The sequence below is a fragment of the Antedon mediterranea genome, chromosome 5, assembly GCF_964355755.1.
Source record: "Antedon mediterranea chromosome 5, ecAntMedi1.1, whole genome shotgun sequence".
Lineage (NCBI taxonomy): Eukaryota > Metazoa > Echinodermata > Crinoidea > Comatulida > Antedonidae > Antedon > Antedon mediterranea.
This window is the reverse complement of record NC_092674.1, coordinates 1,438,833-1,452,083: the sequence shown is the minus strand read 5'-3', so window position 1 is coordinate 1,452,083 and position 13,251 is coordinate 1,438,833. Positions and strand designations below refer to the sequence as shown.

At 34.2% G+C, this 13,251-nt stretch overlaps 3 protein-coding genes across 3 annotated transcripts; 1 reads left to right on the top strand and 2 right to left on the bottom strand.

Moving 5' to 3' along the window:
* Positions 1 to 7,343, bottom strand: LOC140048539 (propionyl-CoA carboxylase beta chain, mitochondrial-like). Its single transcript, XM_072093278.1, has 15 exons — positions 7,112 to 7,343; positions 6,417 to 6,536; positions 6,128 to 6,196; positions 5,704 to 5,874; positions 5,551 to 5,611; positions 5,358 to 5,407; positions 3,761 to 3,802; positions 3,549 to 3,615; positions 3,279 to 3,399; positions 3,057 to 3,138; positions 2,788 to 2,911; positions 2,481 to 2,588; positions 2,120 to 2,319; positions 1,903 to 2,002; positions 1 to 1,432 (listed from the first exon to the last, which is right to left on the bottom strand). Exons 1-15 carry the CDS (start codon positions 7,304 to 7,306, stop codon positions 1,311 to 1,313), a joined length of 1,632 nt encoding a protein of 543 aa, XP_071949379.1. The 5' UTR covers positions 7,307 to 7,343; the 3' UTR covers positions 1 to 1,310.
* A 234-nt stretch (positions 7,344 to 7,577) lies between these two features.
* On the top strand, positions 7,578 to 9,659 carry LOC140048784 (uncharacterized). The gene has a single exon (XM_072093570.1). It carries the CDS (start codon positions 7,675 to 7,677, stop codon positions 8,920 to 8,922), a length of 1,248 nt encoding a protein of 415 aa, XP_071949671.1. The 5' UTR covers positions 7,578 to 7,674; the 3' UTR covers positions 8,923 to 9,659.
* Positions 9,660 to 11,350: 1,691 nt separating this feature from the next.
* Positions 11,351 to 12,226, bottom strand: LOC140048973 (adrenocorticotropic hormone receptor-like). Its single transcript, XM_072093777.1, has one exon. The coding sequence runs from the start codon at positions 12,224 to 12,226 to the stop codon at positions 11,351 to 11,353; it is 876 nt and encodes a 291-aa protein (XP_071949878.1).
* Between the last annotated feature and the right edge of the window lie 1,025 nt (positions 12,227 to 13,251).

Here is a 13,251-nt window from a genome sequence, read left to right as displayed (position 1 = left end):
ATGATAAAACCCTTTATTAAGAGTACCAATTAACGGAACTGTTTCCAATCGCCATGAAATAGCTTCAATACAAGTCTTTAGTAATCTAAATTCAATCACGTACAGTAGTCCAATTATAGATTGAAATTTAAAACATGAATTACATTTCAGGGACGGTTTGATAAATCAATACCGATCGATTCTGGACAATAATTACGTCATAATCGCATTTGTACTTATTTTTGTTCCTTCGAATACCAAAGATGTAAACCTTTATCGTCAGTCAATGATAGCAATGATTGAAAACATGTTGTAATAATCACATTGGTAATTGCTCTGTCATTGGATGAAGAAATAAAAACAGTAGGCCTACCACAGAATATACCATACAAAAGATAAACATGACGTGACATAAGCGGCTTACCATGTGTTCACATGGAGTCAAGATTCCGGATAAAATATCGTGAACAAATGTTTAAAGAGCCGTAAACGGACAGAATCCGGGGTCAGTGTAGATACTCACTCGTCCTTCAATCGGATCGTTAAGCCGTTGGTTAAATGTAAAGCAATATTTTATATAAATATAATACCACATGCACAATAAAAAGGATACATTATATTTTAAAACTTTGTATATAAACAATATATCTTTATTTTACTATTTTGTTGAGTTCCATCATATCGCCATGATTAAATATTCCCAGTAACTCACTTAACAAAATACAAGACAGGTCTAAAGCTATTAAACTTTACGACAAAAAAAAACGTAATGCGCCCATATATGAATAATTATGAAGATGTCATATTACTAACATATATTTCAGCATATCACTACCATATTTGGGCAGAACACATTTTTTTTGTCAAACTAGTTTGATAGTGTAGACAGAGCTTTACTCCAAGATTGATTTGCCCATATTTAAAACAAGCACATACTGTAATTGTAATTATAACCAGCTTAGCTTAGCCTCTAGGCTACTGATGAATTATATTTGATAGGACAAGACTGCTAAAACCTGATTCTCACTAGCACGCAACGCAAGTAATTCAACCAGTCGACTATCGCTTGTGATTGCTGCTGCTTAATATAATGTAAAAACTATTACTGTTTTATATGAAAAGATGATGTAAAATCAAAAGCAAGTTCCAAATATACCACAATTTCCCTGACAATTTTAAATAAGTCTCAGTACGAGATAAGTTATAGATTCATTTTTAATTTTGATGCAAACCAACAATATAATATACAGAGGTTTTGTACACCAGCCCCAGGAGTTGCTCTCTGGTTCCATAATGCCTTTATCTTAAATAAATAAATAATAGTAACCGATTCAGAGTGGTATATTTCCATGTTTTTTCCATGGATTGCTAAGTTGTTTTGTAGAAAGTAAATCCAAGTCTCGGCAAAGTCGTTTCCTGGTCGTACTTGGTTCAATGATGTCATCAACAAAACCTGAAAAAAATAAAACAAGAATTATAGATGGCAATTGTGTTGGAAGGTAATATCAAAATTTAAAGAAAACTTAAGAAATCGTAACCCCCCAATATCAGTGATTGCATACAGAGAACCGAGACCATAACAGTAAAAAAATAGAACATATTTTTGTTACAATTCAACGTAGCTCTGTTTATAAAATAGCTTATCCAATATATTTTATCAGCAGAGGTTATTTCTATAAATAGCGCCTCTTCATATCAATGTACCTCTACCATTATAGCCTTTTTTCTATCTAATATATATTAGCTATACTATATTCTAAACTGAGATCATATTTGTCAGTATTACCTCTTATTTACAATACAACCCTGTCTATCAATACAATCCTATACAATAAAATGTACCACCCAACAATATGAACACCCCCTCTATCACTATAGTTTGTTTTCCATCCAATAGACTCAACTGCACCAGCACTACCTTACCTTTAGAAGCTGCTGGGAAAGGGTTTGCAAACTTCTCTATATATTCTTGTTCAGCCTCTGCAACATTATCATCTCCTCTAAAGATAATTTTAACAGCACCCTGCAAATGACAATATTCTAAATGTAAATTTGTTCATCTTTTCTTTAGCCTCATTAGTAGTGTCAAGAACGTTTTTTTTTGGCCACATTCGTGTATCCCTTTAAGTGCAAGACTTGCCTGAGCCCCCATGACTGCTACCTCTGCAGTAGGCCATGCATAATTTATGTCCCCTCGTAAATGTTTTGAGCTCATGACGTCATAGGCTCCTCCATATGCTTTCCTGGTAATCACAGTCAGCTTGGGTACAGTGGCCTCGGCATAGGCATAGAGTAACTTGGCTCCATGACGGATTATCCCGCCATGTTCCTGGCTTGTACCTTATGGAACAGAAAAAAAGTACATACTTAATACATATTTTAGTAATTTAAACTATAATATCATTTGCTTAAATGTGTAATAAAGCAACATTTAGTAAAAAATATTTGGGAACTGTATAGTATAATCAATAAATTAAATTTCACTCAATATTAAAACTTACCTGGTAAAAATCCAGGTACATCTACAAATGTGATGATGGGGATATTGAATGAATCACAAAAACGAACAAATCTTGCACCCTTCACAGATGCACTTATATCAAGACAACCTAGAAAATCAAGAAACTACAACTAGTCACTAAAATGGTCAACAGAGGAACTACCATTATTTCAATATGTAATATAGAGGATGTTTACGCTATAGATACTCTACTACAGGTAGCTAACAACACAATACTTTGAGGCAAAATTTCAAATCAAATGTCAATTCTGACTTCACAAATGGTAATTATTTGAGCCAATAATCACCTGATGCAACTTTAGGCTGATTACCCACAATGCCAACTGTTCTTCCGTTCATTCTTGCAAAGCCAACTACAATATTTTTTGCATAATCTGGCATAATCTGGAAGAACTTGCGATCATCTACAGTCTAGAAAAAAATGTCGCAAAACTACGTAAAATTCAGTTTTTCCGAAAATATTCTCATTATAAAGACACTTGATAATTTAGAAGAAAAACAATATTAAATAATGTTTATAGTCATTTTAAAGGCACAACTTTTGAATTGTACTTACTGCAAGGACAACATCCATTATATCATATGGCTTGTTTGACTCCAACGGTACTACTGTGTTTAATACTGGTACTAAGCGATCTCTTTAAAAAAATAGTAAGAAAATTGAAATATTAACTTGTAAAGAATCTGTCAACATAAAATTCTTTCATGTATGAAACTAATTATCTGAACGAATTAATCTAAATTAAAAGAAGAACTTGTATCCAGCATGATTACTTACGGAGAATCATCAGACTGCTGTATAGGTGCTTCATCTTTGTTACTCAGAGGTAAATAATTAAAGAAGTCTCTTAAATGTTGTAATGCCTCTATGTCATTAGAAAAAGCACCATGTGCACAGCCTGTAGGAACAACCAATAGAATTGTATAATCATTTATTCATCTCATTATTGCAATTTTAATAATTTTTATTAATATAACGGTTATTCAATCTTAAAAATATATTGTAACAATTATTCATTGTTGTAATTCAGTGAAAGTGAAAAATTACCAGATTTTTTTGTATGCGCTGTGGCTCCACCTAAATCTTCAAATGTAACATCTTCATTGTTCACAGCCTTTGAAATATATAATAATTAATAAGATTAATTACTGTAATGCATACTGTTATTGGAATTATACCATATACACTTATTTATAATGTAAAAATAACTACATTTTATCTAATTAAAACTGTCAACATTATAAATACGGCAAACAAACCTTTACGACATCTGGTCCTGTTATGAATAAGTATGAGGTATCCTAGAGAAAATAAAAAGAGATTAACTTATAAACTAAGTATGAGGTATCCTAGAGAAAATAAAAAAACATTAACTTAGGGCCTGTTTCTGCTGAGCAGAAATAATCGATTATTAACCGTTTATTTTTTTAATTGATTATTTTTGGGCAGCAGAAACGGCGCAAAATAAAATAACCGATTAAAAATAACCGATTAAAAACACTCAATCCATTGCGTGTTTTAATCGATTATTTCTTGTTTTAACCGATTATTGCGGAGCAGTTTTGAGCTGCAACACAAATAGCGATTATTGACCTCACTTTGACCTTTAGAGTATGACAAACTTCACTTCACAAAGCATGCTGTTTATTTGCGCGATATCGACGACGATCAGCAAAACCACGATCGCGATGTAGACCGAATAACAATCAATTAATGTTAAACATTTGATTTTTATTATTTTGTGGGGTGAATTATACCGAGAGACTCCAGGATTCTGTGTTACAAGTACACCCGTTACATACCACCAGTCCAGGCTAACGATGTTTTACATTGTTTAGGCCTGTTGTCTGTTGACTTGTTTCGGTAGAAATATATAGCCTATATAGGCCGAAGGTAGAACCAACGAACGGCGAAACGTACTTTTTTCGCCGACGTGTCCTTATTAATATAACATCATTATTCTGTTGTATGTGGTACGGTAGTAGGCCTAGATGTTTATTTTACAAATAATATAGCTTTAGGTAAGAGTAATTTTTAATCCTACATGTGAGAGTTTTAGGCAGCGATAGGATGTAAACAAACCAACTCTCATCGGCCTTTCATAACTTGAACTGCGCTGTGGGGGAATGATGACGTGATTTTAAAAACCGATTACCTGAATAACCGATTAAAGTCGTAGCAATTTTCAATTGCAACGCGATTATTTTTGTGGTTTGCGGTGACTGGAAAAAATCGATTATTTTGATTTTTTCAGCAGAAACAGACCCTTATAAACTAAGTATGAGGTATCCTAGAGAAAATAAAAAAACATTAACTTATAAACTAAGTATGAGGTATCCTAGAGAAAATAAAAAGACATTAACTTATAAACTAAGTATGAGGTATCCTAGAGAAAATAAAAAGACATTAACTTATAAACTAAGTATGAGGTATCCTAGAGAAAATAAAAAGACATTAACTTATAAACTAAGTATGAGGTATCCTAGAGAAAATAAAAAGACATTAACTTATAAACTAAGTATGAGGTATCCTAGAGAAAATAAAAAGAGATTAACTTATAAACTAAGTATGAGGTATCCTAGAGAAAATAAAAAGACATTAACTTATAAACTAAGTATGAGGTATCCTAGAGAAAATAAAAAGACATTAACTTATAAACTAAGTATGAGGTATCCTAGAGAAAATAAAAAGACATTAACTTATAAACTAAGTATGAGGTATCCTAGAGAAAATAAAAAGAGATTAACTTATAAACTAAGTATGAGGTATCCTAGAGAAAATAAAAAGACATTAACTTATAAACTATGTGATAAAAGAAATATAAAATTTACTATTATAATAATATGTTTATTTTACCTGAACCATAAAAACAAAATCTGTTATTGCTGGTGAGTACACTGCACCTCCTGAAATGAAAGTAAAAATAATATCTTATGAAGAATGTATTGCCACTTTTAGAGAAGATCTAAATTTGAGGACAACAGGAAGATATTATATCATGGGGTGTTGGTTTGTAGAAATTACTGTATTTTTCCTATAAATATATTACCTGCACATGGGCCCATTATAAGTGAAATCTGTGGTATAACTCCAGAACTCAGCACATTTCTCTAAGGGAAAAACACACCAAACAATAAACATGTTTTTGCTACCATACAGCTACCATGTAGAATACTTATTGAGTCTCTCTCTGTTAACTTACCTGGAATATATCAGCATAGCCAGCTAGTGATTCTACACCCTCTTGTATTCTTGCACCCCCTGAATCATTCAGACCAATAACAGGTGCCCCTACCATCATTGCTTGGTCCATTATTTTACAAATCTTCTGGGCATTAGCACTAGACAGGCTACCACCATGAACGGTAAAATCCTTTTATGAACAAGGAACAGTTATGTTTTTGTTACAGTTCTACAATGTTATTCAAATTCTTAATCAAATTCTTAATAGTGACCCCTCCTGATTTTATATCATGTCTGAAGCATGAACTTTTTTCTCACCTCAAAAATGACTTTTACTTTTGTTTTGTTTTGTTTATTAATATGAGTTATTTGATGGAAATGTTTGTCTTATGGATGGATGGGAAAGAAAAAGGTGTACTCTTGGATTGAGCTGCTCTTCTTACCTGGCTAAACACAAATGCAATTCTTCCATTGATATGTCCATGCCCAGTCACAACTCCATCGCCTGGAAACTGAAAAATAAACAACAAACTTGTTTAGTTCAAAATAGTTTAGTTCAAAATCCATTCAAGTTTCTTCCTTGTTGTAATATGAGAACAAAATATGGCCTAGAAAATAAATTTATTTTGAAAGATTTAATTTTGTTGTGTTTCGTAAATTGTTTCGTAAAAGAAATAATATGCAATGATTATTATTTCTTTGATTAATATTATTAAGTTGTTGGATACTTGCTGTGTTTTTTGGTTCAGCCATTCCAAAGTCGGTGCACCGATGTTCAACAAATGTATCAAACTCAACAAAGCTGCCAGGGTCCATCAGCAAATTCACTCGTTCTCTTGCAGTCAGCTTACCCTGTGAAATTTAAACACTTTAAAATAAATAATATTAATAATAATGACAGCATTATAATATAATGCATTTCCAAACTGCGTGCATTTTTGAAAAAGTTAAAGGTAAAAGTAAACTAGCCTAGGCTAATAAGAGGCAAATATTTATTCAAAATAAAAATCTTTTTTTACCAAGATTAATAATAAAAATAATAATATTAATAATATTTAATAATAATTTATTTTAATCTAGGCCCTCTAAGCCTTTTAAGTATTATCTATAATTATAATTATTTAGGCCTATAAATAAATAAAATAGTATCCTAAATGCAATAAATTAATTCATCAATTGTCTGTAGCTGCCACCCATCATCCTCTACAATTTCATGCACCTTTCTATACTACTACTACGCTACATCTAAACTAGTCCACTACTAGTACTACTAGGAGGTACAGGTACTATCTACTTTACCACCACAACGTCAACGTCCTCTCCGTGTGTGCGTCCTCCGATGAATTGAAACATAATTCCCTGACCCTCCCTGGCCTAGCTAGCCTACCTAGGCTAGGGCCAGGCCTCTCTAGGCGAGGGAGGCCTACCTTTTTGTGCTGTGAATCAATTCGGTGTTGGCCTCCTCCTTCATTTGCAAGTTGTCTCTTTCTTTCAATCTTTGATTTTACATCTTGCAAAAGCTGATGACTACATGATCGTGCCGACAAATTATTGAAATTTTTATTTAATAAATTTGTTTGGGTAAGAGCTCTCCGAGAAACTCTCCACATGATGGAAGCCATCTTGAAATTGTGTCCAGCCGTCAAATTAAATTAGAACTCGGGGTACTTAATAAAGCTTAAATGAAAATGTCACAATACAATAAGATTAATTGATTTTAACCAATTAGTTAAGTTGAGTAATGTTCAGTTGGTCAGATATTACTAAAAGCATTATAAACCATTGTTAAAATACAATTTACGACTCTGTTAAAGACTAGTATGATGTCAACGTAAACTTTTCGTAAGAGAGGGCGCTAGTCAGTAAAAAAAATTAGTCCAACTTCCGGTTAGTTACGAAGACGTACACGACACAGAAAGCAGTGGAAAATGTCAAATTAACGCAATTTATATAGTTTTATGACTTCAACTACTTAATAACAGTTATTGTCATGGACGCTACAAGTCTGTACATCACAACATGTCGCTATATTTTAAATGCGGACTTGAATAATGAAAATTCTGGTGGCGACCTGTATCGTTTGCTTCCGTATTTACGTCAGTCTTTGTCGTGTTGTGTTTGTACAAAACTACTGAATGGACCAATGGGACCTTCGAATCCAACATGTCAACATCATGTATGTCAAGGTTGCATTGGAGGCAAAAAGAGACTTCGACCAGCCTGTGGATGGTGTACAGATTACTCACAATTTGTTGAAAAGAAACAGCTACGAATTCTTCTCTTATGCTATAAAAAGATGTGCGAATATATTGCCGACACACCCATCTCTAGAAATCTTGTTGGCACAAACGGAGGAACCAGTAACGTCCTTGCGCTCTTGTACGAGGGAATGGCCATCAATGTCAATGGATCAGAGGACACTGGCAATGCGTCTTATTTCGATATAATCGCTCTATTACAATCCTCAAAATCAAATTGTGTTTCAACTTTAACTCCAAAGAAAAGAGGACGAAAGAAAAAGGTGAAATTAAACTCAGAGGCTGCGAATACAACAAATCAACAAACAGAACAGAGTTCTTCAGCAGTTTTGAATGATTGTGGCACTTCGCCAAAGACACAAGAAGACGTCACAACACCAGGGAACCAATTGCCAACGTCAGATGATATGTGCAGTAGTGAAGACGTTGAAAAAACTCAACTTCCATCATCAGATAACAACAAACAAAACGGTTTATCATTTCGTAAAAATAAATATAAACGACACTCGGCTCCTGCAGGGTCGCTCAAATTCATGAACAAGAAAGAACGTGGTCGTGGAAGGAGACTCAGAAACTTTCGAGGATACAGAACGAAAAGTGAATCGGCCATAACGGATAACAAAACAATGCGATCAGCTGCCATTAATTACGCCAAAACGAATAGGAACCTGCAGAAGAAATTAATCATATCTGGTCGACGGGCTAAACTATTGAGAGAAGGAAGAAAATTGGTTATTCATCAGGGTTGCCGTTGTGGAACCTGGTCACCGGGAGGGGGGACGTCAAGTACTTGCCAGGGACGGCGATGTCCGTGTTTTATGGCAGAGGCAGGATGTGAAGACTGCAAGTGTAGAGGCTGTAGCAACCCATTAAACATAAGTAAATCCAAAGACGACAGCTCGAAAGGCAGTAGTGAAATCGGTGACTCAAGTGCAAGCGGGCAAACTTGTAGTAGTCGGAGCCGTAGCAATTCACAATAGTTTTCAATCGGTTTCAATTAATAAAAGTGGCAATAGACAGAAGAATGTCATGAATTATATAATGGTTAGAATAGTGTGTAAATGATGTATTTTTATATTATCCATTTGTTGAAAATAAAGTTCTCTTTTTCTGGTAATAAGTTGTTATCGGTCGATAAGTGCGGCTATGATGTTATTGATTTAATTTGTATACGTTTTGTATTCGTGTCTATTTAGTTTTAAGATTATATTTCTAATGAAAATGTTAAAATGAAATATATCTCATCCTCATATTTAGATGACTGTAAAGCCTTGTCTACACTATCAAACTTTATGTGCCCATATACGGACATGGTGATGTCATATCACTACCAAATTTGGGCACATCAAACTTTTTTTTGTCAAAAAAGTTTGATAGTGTAGACAGAGCTTAAGTCTAACATAATCTTATGTATCCAAATCACACACTATAATACAATTAATTGATGTTTATGGAATGACTGTTGTGTTTAGTGTTTACTATGTTTAGCGATGTAAAGCTTGGTTCCCACTAGAACGTAACGCAAGGACGTAAACGCAACGCAAGCGTTTTAACCACTGACAAGCGAAGTTATAGACAGTTACCAATCACAAGCGAATAAGCCATCGCTTGTGATTGGTCAATTCACTTGCGTTGCGTTACGTCCTTGTGTTGCGTCGCTAGTGGGGACCACGCTTAATGATGGTACTGTAAAAATTAAATGTGTACAAATAACCTATTAAGCATCTTGTGTTATTTGATTGTACGAGTTTATGATACGTAATAATACTGTAGTATACTGTCGAAAACACATGGTGACTGTGTCGCAATGGTTTAGGCATTGGGCCGAATGTAATCTTCACATTCGATCCTCCTATCCTTTTCATAACTTGTAATTAAAATCGTCATATAGGCATAAATAGGCCTACAGTATAAAGATTTGTCTACACTATCAAACTGCTGATTTGACAAAAACAAGAATGTGATATGTCCAAATATGGTAGTGATATGACATAATCGTGTCCATATGGGCACATCACATTTTTTTCATAAAGTTTGATAGCGTAGACGTACATAGCTTTAAACACTTTACCAATGATGACGCGATGGATCGACTGCTCATTTGTCCATGATTAGTCAAAAACGCAAGTGATTATTTTGGCCAATCACAAGCGACGGATTATTGGAACTATCTTATTATTGGTCAATTCGCTTGCTACCGTACGTCATTGTGTTGCGTATAAAATCCTAACCAGCAATAGGCATTAATTAATTGATAATACCGCAATCCACAAACTGATGAAATAATGCATTTTCTATAATCTCTAATTTGGATTTAACAATAGTAATAACTTGGATAAACATTGATATTGTCAATTAACGCCCAAAGAACTTGATTAACTTTTTGTTTATCTTTCGTGGGAACCTTTATCATTTCCACTCTTTTTTTTCACTTCTTACAAATAAGTTGACACAATTAATAAGACTTTTTAACATGGTAAAAGGTCTAAATACTTAATTTACAGAAATTGTACTTGAAATAGAACAGTGGCGAGAAAATGGTCCTCAACTGGAAGGATGGATGCCAAGACACAAGCGCTAAACCGAGTGAAATGGAGATCAGATGTTGCTGCCCAATGTTCTTTAGAGAACAGGAGGAACTAAGTCTAAGTAAGTAAGTACTTGATTATCTTAACATAAAAGCAATCGTATTTCTTTATGACCTTTAACTAATCTAATCGCAAATCGAATGAAATCATTTTAAAAATGAAGTCTTAAGTCATCATGTGCGTCGTCGAGAACTGCAATTACTGAAGGATTAATGATATATCACCTTGCTTGTAAAAAATAATCAATTTGGATTTAATAAAAACATTTTCAATTAGTACACGACAGATTAAATTATTCAACAAAATATGTCAACTAGCTATTTTAGTTTAAAAACTTCGTCTAGAACCAATTTTTTTAACAATGCAGATGTTCTATCTAGTTTCAATCTTAATGATAATCAGATGGTTATCAATCAATATCAATCAATATAAATCATTAATAATATGGTTAAATCGTGGTTCCCACTACTAGCGACTACGCAACCTAGGCCTCCCATATGTCATGTAGGCCTATAATTGTGTCACTTCCCCCCTCCTCCATTTTTGTGTTGTGCTTCAGAGAATAACACCAATTGACTCAGAATAACACCAATTGACTCAGAATAACACCAATTGACTCAGAATAACACCAATTGACTCAGAATAACACCAATTGACTCAGAATAACACCAGTTGACTCAGAATAACACCAATTGACTCAGAATAACACCAATTGACTCAGAATAACACAAATTGACTCAGAATAACACCAATTGACTCAGAATAACACCAATTGACTCAGACGTGAAAAGGATGAAACATCATAGTTAGTTATTTAGGTTTATTTACACATTATTTTTTTGTTAAAATTACGGAATTTTGTGTTTGTTACATAGTAAATGATCGGATTCATGACACAATTCAAATACACAAACGAAGATGAAAGATAGAAGCCAATATTGCAAACCCTTTCGGCTATTTTACCAGTAATTAACTCATAGACTATTTGAAGAAAATACGGTATCATTGAAATACTAAAAGCTCCGAGAATTATGGCGGTAGTTCTGGTCGCTTTGAAGTTTTGTGTTCTTGTCTGTCTTTGGTGATGGTTGCCAGCTGGATTGTTACTGATACTCATTGACGTAATTTCACGGAACACCTTTCCAGCTTCGAGGTATATTCGAGTATGGGAACCATACATAGGAAGACAAGTCAATCCTAAAAATATCAAAATAATCGGGAAGAATTCATCAATGGAATATTCTAGAGTTACGGATACTGCAAGTGCAATCCACACAGCCCAGGAGATAACCAATGCTATTGTAACCGATTTGTTGTCTATCTTTGCCACGTAGAAGTAAGGGTAGAAAATCGCTAAATATCTCTCAGATACCAAATATATGTGATGGATGTAAGAGAATAAAATGTGAAACGTTGTGACGTTGAATGCTAGGCTTCCTATGTAATCTTCAGTGTAGTAGAACTGTCCAGTTTGAGTCCATTTACCAAGTCCTGTTAGCATCCAGCAAGCCGTGGAAAAATCAACGATCGCAACGCTAGTCAAAATGATAAAATTCGGTTTTTGAAGATCTTTTACTGATACAACTGCAGCAACCGTCATGCCATTCGCAAGTAAAACTAAAATTGAGATTATAAAATGCGACAAAGCGAACACTACTGGAAGTTGGCAAAAGATCCAGTCAGTTCCGTTAATCATCTTGAGAATTTTTAAGCTTTGTTTTCTCACTTGTTAGACGCAACGCAATAATGGCGTACGCGCAACATCGACCGATCACATAAAAGCGAACGGGTTAGCATTGCGAATTGTGATTGGTCAAATTAATGGGGTCCACCTACGTCATTGCGTTACGTTTAAGAACTGACAAGCTTTAGTCCAATTGTCATCAACGAGCAATTTCTTTAATTTCTTTAATTGCAAACCAACTTAATTGATTTGATTTCAATTAGAATCCATTTGTGTGTAATTGGCTATGTCTAGGCTATAGCTAATAACCATTTGAAGGTTTACTAATTCAGATCAACATTCTGTTGATAATTATTAATTTGTTTATAGAAATTACACCTGAGATTAGTGATGCAACTATTAGCTGATGAAAAAGAACCAAACACGTTTATAGATTTAAGTCTGATCCGTTTATTAGAACGTGTTTAAGTTCATATTTCTTTAACAAAATCGAGGCCTACAAAAACAACAATGAAGTCGTAAGTACAGCAGTATAGATAAACCAACAAGCATGCATGATCTGAGTGGTTGACTTTAACTGATGGCACAACGCATTGCTCAAAGTTACAGAGAATTTGGAGGAAGTTTCTTGCAAAAACATGCTCCTGAACGTCGAAACATGATTTGTCCGACATCGGCATCGTGGTAGTCTAAAGCTTGGCTCCCACTAGAACGTAACGCAAGGACGTAAACGCAACGCAAGCGTGTTAACCAATGACAAGCGAAGTTATAGGCAGTTAGCAATCACAAGCGAATAAGCCATCGCTTGTGATTGGTTAATTCACTTGCGTTGCGTTACGTCCTTGCGTTGCGTCGCTAGTGGGAACCACGCTTTATTTGCAAAAAATAGAAATCAAGGCAGCTAGATATAAAGGAACATTATCTTGTTGAATGTTTACTGTCAGCTTATCGCGAAATGTTTGTACAGAAACTGCAATCATTGCAATTTTTTAAATGATGTTCTTATCAACCGATAAAAGGGGCCGATCCGAGTTTTC

Coding starts and splice junctions, on each gene's coding strand:
- LOC140048973 (XM_072093777.1), bottom strand. CDS start 12,226: ATGATTAACGGAACTGACTGGATCTTTTGCCAACTTCCAGTAGTGTTC.
- LOC140048784 (XM_072093570.1), top strand. CDS start 7,675: ATGGACGCTACAAGTCTGTACATCACAACATGTCGCTATATTTTAAAT.
- LOC140048539 (XM_072093278.1), bottom strand. CDS start 7,306: ATGGCTTCCATCATGTGGAGAGTTTCTCGGAGAGCTCTTACCCAAACA. Junction 6,537..7,111: donor TTGATTCACAGCACAAAAAG/GTAGGCCTCCCT, acceptor TAAATTTCACAG/GGTAAGCTGACTGCAAGAGA. Junction 2,912..3,056: donor TAATGGATGTTGTCCTTGCA/GTAAGTACAATT, acceptor ATTTTTTTCTAG/ACTGTAGATGATCGCAAGTT.